The sequence below is a fragment of the Oncorhynchus mykiss genome, chromosome 3 (assembly GCF_057628025.1).
Source record: "Oncorhynchus mykiss isolate SJ-2025 chromosome 3, ASM5762802v1, whole genome shotgun sequence".
Classification (NCBI taxonomy): domain Eukaryota; kingdom Metazoa; phylum Chordata; class Actinopteri; order Salmoniformes; family Salmonidae; genus Oncorhynchus; species Oncorhynchus mykiss.
Genome location: NC_143024.1, coordinates 54,588,195 through 54,604,706, shown reverse-complemented (window position 1 = coordinate 54,604,706; position 16,512 = coordinate 54,588,195). Strand labels below are relative to the sequence as shown.

Here is a 16,512-nt window from a genome sequence, read left to right as displayed (position 1 = left end):
TTTAATCAATACTCTCATGAACCTGACAGAGAAATCAGGATGGCCCCAGTCTTTGACTATAAGTGTGGCATCCACAGGACACTGTTAAATGACTCATCATACTCCAATTTGTCAAGGGAATTGAAGATAAATAATCAAGAGCTTTATCGTGGTCGAGTGCAACCAGGAAACAATATAATACTTTTGGAAGTGAATTGATAGTGACCCACTTGTTTTTATTATTTTTATAGTTGCTATTCTCAAAATTGACCTGAGGAAGAGTAGCTGCTGCTGCTTTAGAAACAGCTAACGGGGATCCTAATAAAATACTAAACTAAACAATCACACCTATTTCATGACAGATTTAATATTTAATGCAGAACTTCCTTGAGAATGAATTCCATCTTATTTGATATCCACCAACACCAAAAACATTGACAGGATGCACTCTTTAACAATAGAAGCGCAGAGGCAGTCATTTTGACTGCATGCGGATTTAAGATGGAAATATCTGTCGTGGCCCCTCTGTCATTGACTTTTCCTTAGTAGTGTAGGTCTATTTAAAACACTTACAGTATGTTAGAATTTTGATATCACAAACAGAATTGGTGTTATGAGCAGTTTTAAGAGGATGTCATTTTTTTCAGTGGAACGCCAAAAAGTTACTTTTTCAAATCCTCCTATAGAGTCAAATGCAGTTAAGGGTAAAATGGAGGGTAAATTACAGGAAAATATCTAAGTTTACCAGTAAACTACCAGAATTTTGGTAACGTTCAAGGATTTTATGTAATTTATCACAAGACATCTAGTGGCCCTTTTGGGTACTTCAGATTATGACCAATGACTGTAATTATCTCTGGCCCTCTGTATAGCAATTTTAACATATAAAATAATGAATTCAATTTAATGACCTAGCTGTAAAACATTATCCTTAATATAAACCAATTTTCTCTTTTACTATATGGTCTACCACGAGAAACTCATGGACAATATGAACACAGATATAAAAAAAAGGAATACTATATATGAATTACTTGTTGTTTTAGTTATTCAAGTATAAATTACCAAAGTTACCATAGAGAGCTGTTAATTACCATTACTGTTAATTACCAACATTAACAAAGTTTCTGGGGCCTCCCGGGTGGCGCAGTGGTTAAGGGTGCTGTACTGCAGCGCCAGCTGTGCCACCAGAGACTCTCCCAGTCTCTGTGACCGGGAGGTCCGTGGGGCGACGCACAATTGGCCTAGCGTCGTCCGGGTTAGGGAGGGCTTGGCTGGTAGGGATATCCTTGTCTCATCGTGCACCGGTGACAACTGTGGCGGGCCGTGTGCAGTGGACGCTAACCAAGGTTGCCAGGTGCACAGTGTTTCCTCAGACACTTTGGTGCGGCTGGCTTCCGGGTTGGATGCGCTGTGTTAAGAAGCAGTGCGGCTTTGTTGGGTTGTGTATCGGAGGACGCATGACTTTCAACCTTCGTCTCTCCCGAGCCCGTACGGGAGTTGTACCGATGAGACAAGATAGTAGCTACTAACAATTGGATACCACGAAATTGGGGAGATAAAGAGGGTAAAATTCACAACAAAAAAAAATATTCTGGTAACTTTGGTAAATTACCGGTAGCTTTGCAACCCTACATGGAGGTCTTGGGTAACATAGTATCAGAAACAGCAGATTCTGAGGTTTCCAAAACCCTTACCTTTGCCAAATAACTCTAATTCTAATGTTACCCAAGACCTTCATAAACACAACCAAATGATTATTTTTCCAATAGCATATATGAAATGCATTTATTAGACTGTTAGAATGTTGCAGTCAAAATGGCTGCTCATCGTGGTAGTAAGGGGGGGTAGCCGTAGGAATACACTTCCATTATCAACCATGACTCACACACTTCAGCCGGCCTTTTATTCATGGCTTGCTAATGGCTTCAGAGCACATTATCCCACATATAACTGTAAAAGCATTGGTTTCATGCATGTTATCATTAGAAGCCTCCTCCCAGTGTTTTATTCACTATTCACTTCTTTAGCACACTCTGCCAACCCGGATGTCTTAGCCATGTCTGAATCCTGGCTTAGGAAATCCTGAAATTTCCATCCCTAACTATAACTGCCAAAGCGCGCAGAGTTGCAATCTACTGCAGAGATAGCCTGCAGAATTCTGTCATACTATCCAGGTCTGTGCCCAAACAATTTTAGTTTAGTTTAGTTTATTTTTTATTTTTACAGGGACACTGCACATTAATCAACGTTTCAGTAAAAGTGCCGGTTTTAGCCAGCCGGCTAATTTTCAACCGCAGTCCCTGGGCAGGTTATTAAAAACAATTACAATATAGACAATAGCAGCATAGGACAAGCAAGACATAGCATACAGACAGAGCAACATAGGACAAGCAAGACGTAGCATACAGACAGAGCAACATAAAACAAAAAGCAATTTGAGCTTCTTCTTTTATAAAATCCACCTTTCCAGAAACAAGTCTCTCACCGTTGCAGCTTGTTATAGACCCCCTTCAGCCCCGAGCTGTGCCCTGGACACCATATGTGAATTGATCGCCCCCCATCTATCTTCAGAGTTCGTACTGTTAAGTGACCTAAACTGGGACTTGCTTAACACCCCGGCCGTCCTACAATCTAAGCTACATGCCTTCAATCTTACACAAATAATCAAGGAACCAACCAGGTACAACCCAAAATAAGTAACCATGGGCACCCCCTTAGATATCATCCTGACCAACTTGCTCTGTAAATACACCTCTGCTGTCTTCAACCAGGATCTCAGCGATCACTGCCTCATTGCCTGCGTGCATAATGGATCCACGGTCAAACGGTTACACCTCATCACTGTCAAATGCTCCCTAAAACACTTCAGCGAATAGGCCTTTCTAACCGACCTGGCCCTGGTATCCTGGAAGGATATTGACCTCATCCCGTCAGTAGAGAATGCCTGATTGCTCTTCAAAAGTGCTTTCCTCTCCATAAGCATGCCCCATTCAAAAAAGGTGGAACTAAGAACAGATATAGCCCTTGGTTCACCCCAGACTTGACTGCCCTTGACAAGCACAAAAACATCCTGTGGCGTTCTTCATTAGCATCGAATAGCCCCCGCGATATGCAACTCTTCAGGGAAGTCAGGAACTGATATACTCAGTCAGTCAGGAAAGCAAAGGCTAGCTTTTTCAAACAGAAATTTGCTTCCTGTAGCACTAATTCCAAAAAGTTTTAGGACACTGTAAAGTCCATGGAGAATAAGAGCACCTCCTCCCAGCTGCCCACTGCACAGAGGATAGGAAACACTGTCAACACTGATAATTATACGATAATTGATAATTTCAATAAACATTTTCCACGGCTGGCCATGCTTTCCACCTGGCTACCCCTACCCTGGCCAAAACCTCAGTACCCCCTGCAGCAACTTGCCCCCCCCCACCCCAATTCTCCTTCACCCAAATCCAGACAGCCGATGTCCTGAAAGAGCTGCAAAATCTGGATCCCTACAAATCAGCTACACTAGACAATCTGGACCCTCTCTTTCTAAAATTGTTGCAACCCCTATAACTAACCTATTCAACCTTTATTTCGTATCGTCTGAGATCCCCAAAGATTGGAAAGCTGCCGCGGTCATCTCCCTCTTCAAAGGGGAGACACCTTAGACCCAATCTGTTATAGACCTATATCCATCCTGCCCTGCCTTTCTAAAATCTTCGAAAACCAAGTTAATAAACAGATCACCGACCATTTCGAATCCCACCGTACCTTCTCCACTATGCAATATGGTTTTCGAGCTGGTCATGGGTGCACCTCAGCCACCCTCAAGGTCCTAAACGATATCATAACCGCCATCGATAAAAGACAGTACTGTGCAGTCGTCTTCATTGACCTGGCCAAGGCTTTTTGTCGACAGACTCAATAGCCTTGGCTTCTCAAATGACTGCCTCGCCTGGTTTACCAACTACTATGGCCTGTTGTCCAGACCTCTGGCAGTCTCTATGGGGGTGCTACAGGGCTCAATTCTCTGGCCAACTCTTTTCTCTGTATACATCAACGATGTCGCTCTTGCTGCTGGTGATTCTCTGATCCACCTCTACAAAGACGACACCATTCTGTATACATCTGGCCCTTCTTGGACACTGTGCTAACAAACCTCCAGACGAGCTTCAACGCCATACAACACTCCTTCCGTGGCCTCCCAACTGCTTTTAAATGCTAGTAAAACTAAGTGCATGCTTCAACCGATCGCTGCCCGCACCCTCCCGCCCGACTAGCATAACGACTCTTGATGGTTCTGACCTAGAATATGTGGCCAACTACAAATACCTAGGTGTCTGGCTAGACTAAACTCTACTTCCAGACTCACATTAAGTATCTCCAATCCAAAATTAAATCCAGAATCGGCTCCCTATTTCGCAACAAAGCCTCCTTCACTCATGCCGCCAAACATACCCACATAAAACTGACTATCCTACGATCCTTGACTTAGACTTTGACTTAAGTCATTTACAAAATTGCCCCCAACACTCTACTCAGCAAACTGGATGTAGTCTTTCACAGTGCCATCCGTTTTATCACCAAAGCCCCATATACTACCCACACACTATACATATATCTTTCTATTTTTAATTTATTTTGTGTTATTGACTGTACGTTTATTTATGTGTAACTGTGTTGTTGTTTTTGTTGCACTGCAATGCTTTATCTTGGCCAGGTCGCAGTTGTAAATGAGAACTTGTTCTCAACTGGCCTACCTGGTTAAATAAATCAAATTAAAATTAAATAAATATTTGTACATTTGCTGTGTAATTGTATATTTTTACTAGTTCCACAGAACCAGTCTTCTTTCATATTTACTCCTGTAAGTGCAGGCCTATGGTTGATCAACTACCGATGATTTTAGAAAATGTATTCTATTCTGAAAATGACTTGTGTGCATTCCTTGATTGCTATAATCAATTCATTGGATATAACAGCTAACTGTTCTAACAGCAAACTGGAGTTTTGTCTGCTCTCTATGTTGGCAGGGCTGGTCTTTGATTTGAAATGGCTCAATATCATTATTTCCATTCCACCTACCAATAAAAACAAATAATAATGTTTTAAAAACAACTCACTGCTGATGGTTTCTTAACAGTTGTCCTTGTCAGTCTTCATGATCATGTCATTCTAACTGCTGAAAAAAGAAGAGAGAGCACGGTTTTGTTCAAGTTGTATGGTCAATACATACATTTTGTAGTATTTTACCCCCTTTTTAAATCTTGTCCCATCGCTACAACTCCAACGGGCTCAGGAGAGGCGAAAATCGAGTCATGCGTCCTCCGAAACATGATGCGCCAAACATAACACCCGCCCGCTTAACCTGGAAGCCAGCTGCGGAGGAAACACTGTTCAACTGACAACCAGGATCAGCCTGCAGGCACCGCAAGAAGTTGCTAGAGCACGATGAGCCAAGAAAAGCTCCCCCGGCCAAACCCTCCCCTAACCCAGATAAGGCTGGGCCAATTGTGCGCCGCCCTATGGGACTCATCGTCACAGCAAGTTGTGACACAACTTGAGATCAAACCCAGGTCTGTAGTGACGATGCAGTGCTTTAGACCACTGTGCCACTAGGGAGGCCCTGGTCATTACATTCTAAGTATTCTAAGACAGCAATATAACAGCAGTGTCAAGTTGATTTGCTCTTACACCCTCAGGGTAACAATATCTGCAATGCAGACGGATGTAGGGTGCAACACTCTCTCCATGTATAAAAAGTCACATTTTATTAAACATACAATAATATTACATCCATTCCCAGTAGTTCCTCATTTTTCGGCAGCACCTCCTCTCTAGTTGTTAGATCACAACATGTTTTTTCCCGTACATATTGCTTTCAAAAAGGATGTTGTTTCCATGATACTGCATGATACTTGATACTGAGTGTATGTTGTTTTCATGATACTGCATGATACTTGATACTGAGTGTATGTTGTTTCCATGATACTGCATGATACATGATACTCAGTGTCATCCCATGCAAAGTGAACCTCATCCAGAAAATAAGCTATTAAGGGATTGTTCTATTGCTTTGCAAACAGTAACAGGAGAACATTACAGTTGTAATAGAAAACATCTAGAGCATAGAGCCTTTTTCACTGAATTTGGTGTTCGGTAATTAACAGAAGTTATTGTCCCATCCTAAGGCATTATCTGGGCATCACTTAACATTGGCCATTTTTTCTGTTTTTCTCTTGACACTACACCCCATCTCAGAAATTGTGCCAACCAAACAATTTACTCTCTGTGCATCACTATAACCAGGTTTCCATCCAAACTTTTTTTTTATCAGAGTTAAGTACATATCAGATAAAAAACAGGTCTAATAAGTTATGTGAGAAATGTTGGTGGAAGCACTTTTATGCCCAAAAATTGTTATAATAACCATCAAATTGAAGTAAACTTGGAGACTTGGGAACTCATGCAGTTTATTCGGCTACAGATTAAATTAATTTATGAACTTCACATTGTGGTGAAATTGCACAGTGATCTTAATGCTCCTTTCCTGTAAACATTGAGTGTCTGATTCTGGTGACAGGATCATCAATGTTTGGCTGCCTTTGGACAAATACAAATAATCTCGCTCTTTTGTCCATAATAATCTCCTAATAATCTCATCATTTTAGGGCGGCAGGTATCCGAGTGGTTAAAGCATTGGGCCAGTAACCGAAAGGATGCTAGATCGAATCCCCGAGCTGACAAGGTAAACATCTACCGTTCTATCCCTGAACAAGGCAGTTAACCCACTGTTCCTCGGCTGTCATTGTACATAATAATTTGTTCTTATTAAAAAAACATAGGCTATAGGACTAACCACACTGGATCTCAAATCAAATCAAATTTTATTTGTCACATACACATGGTTAGCAGATGTTAATGCGAGTGTAGCGAAACATTATATTAAGTGCCATTGTTTAAAGTGGCTAGTGATGCATGTATTACATAAAGATGGCAAGATTCAGTAGGTGGTATAAAGTACAGTATATACATATGAGTTGAGTAATGTAGGGTATGTAGACATTATATTAAGTGGCATTGTTTAAAGTAGCTAGTGATACATTTTTTACCTGTATGGCAGCAGCCACTCAATGCTAGTGGTGGCTGTGTAACAGTATGATGGCCTTGAGATAGAAGCTGTTTTTCAGTCTCTCGGTCCCAGCTTTGATGCACCTGTACTGACCTCGCCTTCTGGATGATAGCGGGGTGAACAGGCAGTGGCTCGGGTGGTTGTTGTCCTTGATGACCTTTATGGCTTTCCTGTGACATCGGGGGGTGTAGGTGTCCTGGAGGGCAGGTAGTTTGTCCCCGGTGATGCGTTGTGCAGACCTCACTACCCTCTGCAGGGCCTTACGGTTGTAGGCAGAGCAGTTGCCAAACCAGGCGGTGATACAGCCTGACAGGATGCTCTTGATTGTGCATCTGTAAAAGTTTGTGAGTGCTTTTGGTGACAAGCCAAATTTCGTCAGCCTCCTGAGGTTGAAGAGGCGCTGCTGCGCCTTCTTCACCACGCTGTCTGTGTGGGTGGACCAATTCAGTTTGTCCGTGATGTGTACGCCGGGGAACTTAAAACTTTATACCCTCTCCACTACTGTCCCTTCGATGTGGATAGGGGGGTTCTCCCTCTGCTGTTTCCTGAAGTCCACGATCATCTCCTTTGTTTTGTTGACGTTGAGTGTGAGGTTAGTTTCCTGACACCACACTCCGAGGGCCCACACCTCCTCCCTGTAGGCCGCCTCGTCGTTGTTGGTTATCAAGCCTACCACTGAAATGTCGTCTGAAAACTTGATGATTGAGTTAGAGGAGTGCATGACCACGCAGTCGTGGGTGAACAGGGAGTACAGGAGAGGGCTCAGAACGCACCCTTGTGGCACCCCAGTGTCTTGAGCTTGATAACGAGTTTTGAGGGTACTATGGTGTTAAATGCTGAGCTGTAGTCGATGAAAAGCATTCTCACATAGGTATTCCTCTTGTCCAGATGGGTTAGGGCCGTGTGGTTGCTGCGATTGCGTCGTCTGTGGACCTTTTGGGGCGGTAAGCAAATTGGAGTGGGTCTAGGGTGTCAGGTAGGGTGGAGGTGATATGGTCCTTGACTAGTTTCTCAAAGCACTTCATGATGATGGAAGTGAGTGGTAGTTGTTTAGCTCAGTTACCTTCGCTTTATTGGGAACAGGAACAATGGTGGCTCTCTTGAAGCATATGGGAACAGCAGACTGGGATAAGGATTGATTGAATATACCCGAAATGCGGCTGTGATTATAATCGAAGAGAATTCTCTTGGTAGATAATGCGGTATACATTTGACTGTGAGGAATTCAAATTCAGGTGAACAGAAGGACTTGAGTTCCTGTACGTTGTTATGATCACACCACGTCTCGTTAATCATAAGGCATACCCCCCCGCCCTTCTTCTTACCAGAAAGATGTTTGTTTCTGTCGGCACGATGCATGAAGAAACCAGCTGGCTGTACCAACTCCGATAGCATGTCTCGAGTGAGCCATATTTCCGTGAAGCAAAGAACGTTACAGTCTCTGATGTCTCTCTGGAATGCTACCCTTGCTCGGATTTCATCAACCTGGTTGTCAAGAGACTGGACATTGGTGAGTAGTATGCTCGGGAGTGGTGCGTGATGTGCCCGTCTCCCGAGCCTGACCAGAAGACAGCTTCGTCTGCCCCTTTTACGGCGTTGTTGTATTGGATCGCCGGCAGGGATCCAATCCATTGTCCCGGGTAGTGGGCAAAACTCAGGATCCGCTTCGGGAAAGTCGTATTCCTGGACGTAATGATGGTGAGTTGACGTTGCTCTTATATCCAGTAGTTCCTCCCGACTGTATGTAATACAACCTAAGATTAACTGGGGTACCAATGTAATAAATATCACGTAAAAAAAAAACTACTGCATAGTTTCCTGGGAACGCGAAGCGAGGTGGCCATCTCTGTAATTGCCGGAATTTCAGCAAATTATCTGAGCTGTTGGCTAGATTGCATGTGCCAATACCAGAGTGGGCACACTCGCTATATAAAGCAACATTTTTGAGTGAGTAAACCATCAGTAGAGTTGAAAATTCGATGGAAACCAATTTAACTTGGATTTTTTAATTGGTACATGGTAATTATACCTCAAAAGGTATTTCAATATGCATTCCGTCATCACTCACAGCCTTTTATGATAATCTGTCACCAATTGGATGGAAACCTAGCTAGTGAGATATGAATTTCAATCACCACCAAATCTCCTCTCATGACAGGTTAATTGAGAGTGTCTCTTTAGCAGAGTCTAAGCTGGGGCTATCATTCGCATACTAATATGGGCAAGCCTCTTCTCTCTGCTCACTTAAAATGTGATCCTCTGCCTTAATGATGGCTTTAGTTGTAGTAATAACAAGGTCTGATCACTGTCACCTCCAGGACTGTATTTACCTCAAAGACAAAATATTTTACAGTCCCCCTTTTTTGCAGTGGAGAGAAAATGTTTCTGCAATTTCACCTATTTTGCCAAGGGGTGTAAAGAAAATAATGCAGTTTTAAAGCACATTTTCAGAAATTCTACATATTTTGCAATGGTGTTAAATGAGTGACTGTCAGTGACTGACGTAAGAAGAGGAAAACTGCTGATGCACTACCAAATTTAAAATTTGCCACCTTTGTATTCTACCATTCTAAAGACATGGAGGATTAGGATTGTCAAGTGTTTATACTTAGCACCTCTGAACAGAGTGCCTTTTGTAATTTGCAAACCGATTCTAAATGTAAAAAAGCTACAACCGAGTGTAAACCGATTCGAAATGTAAAACAACGGGGAGAAATTACGGCTGTCAGTCTCCCACCAGCAGATTCAACAAGCGAACGAACAGCAAACAAATTGCAGACCATCAATTGGTGTGATGTTTTTTCTCCTTAAATCTTAACAGTAAGTTGAGACCGCGACTGAGTTCCCGATGACCAGACAGATGTATCTCTGGACAAGTGGTCTTTTGACTTTACCTGAGGCTAGTCTGGGCAGCTTGCTCTGGGTATCACACACACTGGCACAGGTCACAAGGGGCTCAGACAGGGATTGGACAGGCTGAAGGAAGGCCAAAGTGGGATAAGGCACTGATTGGACAAGGGTCACAGTGGTGTCAGATAACGAGGATTTGTCCAGGCTTGGTTGGCTGCAGAGATGGTCTTTTGAGCCAGAAGGTACTCTCCACCGGGGTAATGGGGAGGTTGACACCACCTCACTAGAGGAACTGGGAGCACTGGGAGGACTGAGGGAGTGTTGGGCCGATGTGGACTTGGGAAGGAGGTGGAGGATGGAGGAGAACAAGGAGGAGGAATCGAGGAGGGGGAATGTTCCAATGCCGCTGTCCAACGTTCGCATCTTGCAGCCGGAGCCTGAGGCAGAAGGAAAAAACATGATGGGGCTTGGAGATGCAGGAGTTACACACAAATGGAAAAATCTAAACAGAATGACATGTTTTCATATAATTAGTTAAGTAGGTATAATCCAATCACACCGCAAAAACCATTGTCTTGTGTCATTTGTGCCCTCTGAATAATGATAACTACCTCATGTTATGACTAGTATAACATCAAAATCTATGATTTAATGGGTTTTTAATAGCATTGGAAATATGTCTCCACAACATGAAATGCAACATTATCCTCAACATGATCAATTTTAATGAATTATTTTCTCTCCAGCCTGGTTTGATTGTCTGTTTTCTCCTTGTCCCCTGTCCTATCTCGGCCACATTATGTTGTGCATGAGGGAGTCTTAACCAGCTGCGACTGGCTGTCACCCAGGCCGCCTTGTGGTAATTTCAGTGCATTAATGCAACAGATGGTCTGTTTTTTTCGTTCTACCACACTCGGCAAAGGTCCTCTCTAAGAGCCAAGCCAGATGGATGGTAGTTACGTACAATCCAATTACATTTAACTGTGATGCTGGCTAATGATTCCTCGCTAATTAGCGCATGATACCATGGTTGCCACCAGAGAGAATGGGCTTCACCCAAACAGAGAGGAATCATGGTGGATAAAGCTTAGGGAAAATGTGGCACGTTTGAGACCAATTGAGATTGTGATTTAGTGGCAGTGTGTCAAATCAAGTGCATTTATGATATTGTACAGTTGGTGACAAAGCGATAGCTAATGCCATCAAGCAACATTGAATATGTATCTATTTAAACTGTAATACAACTGTACACTTCATGTAGTATGATGGGCAACACAATGTTTGAATATTTAATGTATAAAATAATTAAAGTACAGTAATGACAACTCTGCCATTTTGCATTCTCACACTGCATTCTTTCACATGCACCTCCTGGCACAGACAAACACAGCTCAGAACAACATATATTGAAATCAAACCATCAAAGTCCCTGTCTCCTTGTCATGCTGGCATGATTTTCTACCTAATAGCCAGTAGACTTCTTTAGCAACAGAAAATAAAATACTGGTTCCTCTTCAGCAATCCAGAGAAACAGGTGGGCTGCTAACTGACAACTTCACTGATAATTGGGTGTCTTCATTCAGTATGTGTTTTAATTATACAGTCAGAGACAACATTCCCTAGCTTCAAGAGGTTAATGCGAGTGTAGCGAAATGCTTGTGATTCTAGTTCCGACAATGCAGTAATAACCAACGAGTAATCTAACCTAACAATTTCACAACAGCTACCTTATACACACAAGTGTAAAGGGATGAAGGATATGTACATAAAGATATATGAATGAGTGATGGTACAGAACGGCATAAGCAAGATGCAGTAGATGGTATCGAGTACAGTATATACATATGAGATGAGTAATGTAGGGTATGTAGACATTATATTAAGTGGCATTGTTTAAAGTGGCTAGTGATACATGTATTACATAAAGATGGCAAGATTCAGTAGGTGGTATAGAGTACAGTATATACATTTGAGATGAGTAATGTAGGGTATGTAGACATTATATTAAGTGGCATTGTTTAAAGTAGCTAGTGATACATTTTTCACATGTATGGCAGCAGCCACTCAATGTTAGTGGTGGCTGTTTAACAGTCTGATGGCCTTGAGATAGAAGCTGTTTTTCAGTCTCTCGGTCCCTGGTTTGATGCACCTGTACTGACCTCGCCTTCAGGATGATAGCGGGGTGAACAGGCAGTGGCTCGGGTGGTTGTTGTCCTTGATGATCGTTATGGCCTTCCTGTGACATCGGGTGGTGTAGGTGTCCTGGAGGGTAGGTAGTTTGCCCCCGGTGATGCGTTGTGCAGACCTCACTACCCTCTGGAGAGCCTTACGGTTGTGGGCGGAGCAGTTGCCGTACCAGGCAGTGATACAGCCTGACAGGATGCTCTCGATTGTGCATCTGTAAAAGTTTGTGAGTGTTTTTCGGGATAAGCCAAATTTCTTCAGCCTCCTGAGGTTGAAGAGGCGCTGCTGCGCCTTCTTCACCACGCTGTCTGTGTGGGTGGACCAATTCAGTTTGTCTGTGATGTGTACGCCGAGGAACTTAAAACTTTCTACCCTCTCCACAACTGTCCCGTTGATGTGGATAGGGGGGTCCTCCCTCTGCTATTTCCTGAAGTCCACGATCATCTCCTTTGTTTTGTTGACGTTGAGTGTGAGGTTAGTTTCCTAACACCACACTCCGAGGGCCCTCACCTCCTCCCTGTAGGCCGCCTCGTCGTTGTTGGTTATCAAGCCTACCACTGTAGTGTTGTCTGCAAACTTGATGATTGAGTTGGAGGCGCGCATGGCCACGCAGTCATGGGTGAACAGGGAGCACAGGAGAGGGCTCAGAACGCACCCTTGTGGAGGATCAGCGGGGTGGAGATGTTGTTACCTACCCTCACCACCTGGGGGGCGGCAAGCCAGGAAGTCCAGTACCCAGTTGCACAGCGCGGGGTCGAGACTCAGGGTCTCGAGCTTGATAACGAGTTTGGAGGGTACTATGGTGTTAAATGCTGAGCTGTAGTCGATGAACAGCATTCTCACATAGGTATTCCTCTTGTCCAGATGAGTTAGGGTGCAGTGTGGTTGCGATTGCGTTGTCTGTGGACCTATTGGGGCGGTAAGTGGGTCTAGGGTGTCAGGTAGGGTGGAGGTGATATGGTCCTTGACTAGTCTCTCAAAGCACTTCATGATGATGTAAGTGAGTGCTACGAGGAGGTAGTCATTTAGCTCAGTTACCTTGGCTTTCTTAGGAACCGGAACAATGGTGGTCCTCTTGAAGCATATGGGAACAGCAGACTGGGATAAGGAATGATCGAATATGCCCGTAGACACACCAGCCAGCTGGTCTGCGCATGCTCTGAGGATGCGGCTGGGGATGCCGTCTGGGCCTGCAGCCCTGCGAGGGTTAACACGTTTAACTGTTTTACTCACGTCAGCTGCAGTGAAGGAGAGTCCACAGGTTTTGGTAGCGGGCCATGTCAGTGGCACTGCATTGTCCTCAATGCGAGCAAAGTTGTTTAGTCTGTCTGGGAGCAAGATATCCTGATCCGCGACGGGGCTGGTTTTCTTTTTGTAATCCATGATTGACTGTAGAACCTGCCACATACCTCTTGTGTATGAGCCGTTGAATTGCGACTTGTCTCTATACTGACACTTAGCTTGTTTGATTGCCTTGCGGAGGGAATAGCTACACTGTTTGTATTCGGTCATGTTTCCGGTCACCTTGCCCTGGTTAAAAGCAGTGATTCGCACTTTCAGTTTCGCGCGAATGCTGCCATCAATCCACGTTTTCTGGATTGGGAATGTTTTAATAGTTGCTGTGGGTACGACATCGCCAATGCACTTGCTAATGAACTCGCTCACGAATCAGCGTATTCATCAATGTTGTTTTTTGACGCAATGCGGAACATATCCCAATCCACGTGATCGAAGCAATCTTGAAGCGTGGAATCAGATTGGTCAAACCAGCGTTGAACAGACCTGAGAGCGGGAGCTTCCTGTTTTAGTTTCTGTCTATAGGCTGGAAGCAAATAAATGGAGTCGTGGTCAGCTTTTCCGAAAGAAGGGCGGGGGAGGAACTTATATGCGTCGTGGAAGTTAGAATAACAATGATCCAGGGTTTTACTAGCCCTGGTAGCACAATCGATATGCTGATACAATTTAGGGAGTCTTGTTTTCAGATTAGCCTTGTTAAAATCCCCATCTACAATGAATGCAGCCTCAGGAAATGTGGTTTCCAGTTTACATAGAGTCAATAAAGTTTGTTCAGGGCCATCGATGTGTCTGCTCGGGGGGGAATATATGCGGCTGTGATTATAATCGAAGAGAATTCTCTTGGTAGATAATGCGGTCGACATTTGATTGTGAGGAATTCTAATTCAGGTGAACAGAAGGACTTGAGTTCCTGTACGTTGTTATGATCACACCACGTCTCGTTAATCATAAGGCATACCCCCCCGCCCTTCTTCTTACCAGAAAGATGTTTGTTTCTGTCGGCACGATGCATGAAGAAACCAGCTGGCTGTACCAATTCCGGTAGCGTGTCTCGAGTGAGCCATGTTTCCGTGAAGCAAAGAACGTTACAGTCTCTGATGTCTCTCTGGAATGCTACCCTTGCTTGGATTTCATCAGCCTTGATGTCAAGAGACTGGACATTGGTGAGTAGTATGCTCGGGAGTGGTGCGTGATGTGCCCGTCTCCCGAGCCTGACCAGAAGACAGCTTCGTCTGCCCCTTTTACGGCGTCGTTGTATTGGATCGCCGGCTGGGATCCGATCCGTTGTCCCGGGTAGTGGGCAAAACTCAGAATCCGCTTCGGGAAAGTCGTATTCCTGGTCGTAATGATGGTGAGTTGACGTTGCTCTTATATTCAGTAGTTCCTCCCGAATGTATGTAGTAAAACCATCAGTAGAGTTGAAAATTTGATGGAAACCCATTTAACTTGGATTTTTTAATTGGTACATGGTAATTATACCTCAAAAGGTATTTCAATATGCATTCCGTCATCACTCACAGCCTTTTATGATAATCTGTCACCAATTGGATGGAAACCTAGCTAGTGAGATATGAATTTCAATCACCACCAAATCTCCTCTCATGACAGGTTAATTGAGAGTGTCTCTTTAGCAGAGTCTAAACTGGGGCTATCATTCGCATACTAATATGGGCAAGCCTCTTCTCTCTGCTCACTTAAAATGTGATCCTCTGCCTTAATGCTGGCTTTAGTTGTAGTAATAACAAGGTCTGATCACTGTCACCTCCAGGACTGTATTTACCTCACAGACAAAATATTTTACAGTCCCCCTTTTTTGCAGTGGAGAGAACATTTTTCTGCAATTTCACCTATTTTGCCAAGGGGTGTAAAGAAAATAATGCAGTTTTAAAGCACATTTTCAGAAATTCTACATATTTTGCAATGGTGTTAAATGAGTGACTGTCAGTGACTGACGTAAGAAGAGGAAAACTGCTGATGCACTACCAAATTTAAAATTTGCCACCTTTGTATTCTACCATTCTAAAGACATGGAGGATTAGGATTGTCAAGCGTTTATACTTAGCACCTCTGAACAGAGTGCCGGTTGTAATTTGCAAACCGATTCTAAATGTAAAAAAGCTACAACCGAGTGTAAACCGATTCGAAATGTAAAACAACGGGGAGAAATTACGGCTGTCAGTCTCCCACCAGCAGATTCAACAAGCGAACGAACAGCAAACAAATTGCAGATCATCAATTTGTGTGATGTTTTTTCTCCTTAAATCTTAACAGTAAGTTGAGACCGCAACTGAGTTCCCGATGACCAGACAGATGTATCTCTGGACAAGTGGTCTTTTGACTTTACCTGAGGCTAGTCTGGGCAGCTTGCTCTGGGTATCACACACACTGGCACAGGTCACAAGGGGCTCAGACAGGGATTGGACAGGCTGAAGGAAGGCCAAAGTGGGATAAGGCACTGATTGGACAAGGGTCACAGTGGTGTCAGATAACGAGGAGTTGTCCAGGCTTGGTTGGCTGCAGAGATGGTCTTTTGAGCCAGACGGTACTCTCCACCGGGGTAATGGGGAGGGTGACACCTCCTCACTAGAGGAACTGGGAGCACTGGGAGGACTGAGGGAGTGTTGGGCCGATGTGGACTTGGGAAGGAGGTGGAGGATGGAGGAGAACAAGGAGGAGGAATCGAGGAGGGGGAATGTTCCAATGCCGCTGTCCAACATTCGCATCTTGCAGCCGGAGCCTGAGGCAGAAGGAAAAAACATGATGGGGCTTGGAGATGCAGGAGTTACACACAAATGGAAAAATCTAAACAGAATGACATGTTTTCATATAATTAGTTAAGTAGGTATAATCCAATCACACCGCAAAAAACATTGTCTTGTGTCATTTGTGCCCTCTGAATAATGATAACTACCTCATGTTATGACTAGTATAACATCAACATCTATGAATTAATGGGTTTATAATTGCATTGGTAATATGTCACCACAACATGAAATGCAACATTATCCTCAACATGATCAATTTTAATGAATTATTTTCTCTCCAGCCTGGTTTGATTGTCTGTTTTCTCCTTGTCCCCTGTCGTA

At 43.6% G+C, this 16,512-nt stretch overlaps 1 protein-coding gene and 1 long non-coding RNA gene across 4 annotated transcripts in view; one reads left to right on the top strand and one right to left on the bottom strand.

The window, feature by feature from the left end:
- The window catches only part of LOC149984610 (uncharacterized), a 755,830-nt gene that overhangs the window by 308,745 nt on the left and 430,573 nt on the right, over positions 1-16,512 (top strand). The window lies entirely within an intron of this gene.
- LOC110519980 (nck-associated protein 5) overlaps positions 1-16,512 on the bottom strand; it is a 132,027-nt gene that overhangs the window by 5,723 nt on the left and 109,792 nt on the right. For 2 of the 3 annotated variants that reach the window (XM_021596914.3, XM_036974128.2), the window contains 3 exons: positions 15,771-16,163; positions 9,991-10,383; positions 5,088-5,146 (listed from right to left, as the gene is read on the bottom strand). In XM_021596914.3, the coding sequence (XP_021452589.3) occupies positions 5,130-5,146; positions 9,991-10,383; positions 15,771-16,163 (803 nt within the window). In that variant the 3' untranslated portion in view covers positions 5,088-5,129. Of the gene's footprint in view, positions 1-5,087; positions 5,147-9,818; positions 10,384-15,770; positions 16,164-16,512 lie in introns of those variants that run through there. The other variant, XM_090229554.1, reaches the window with a different exon arrangement.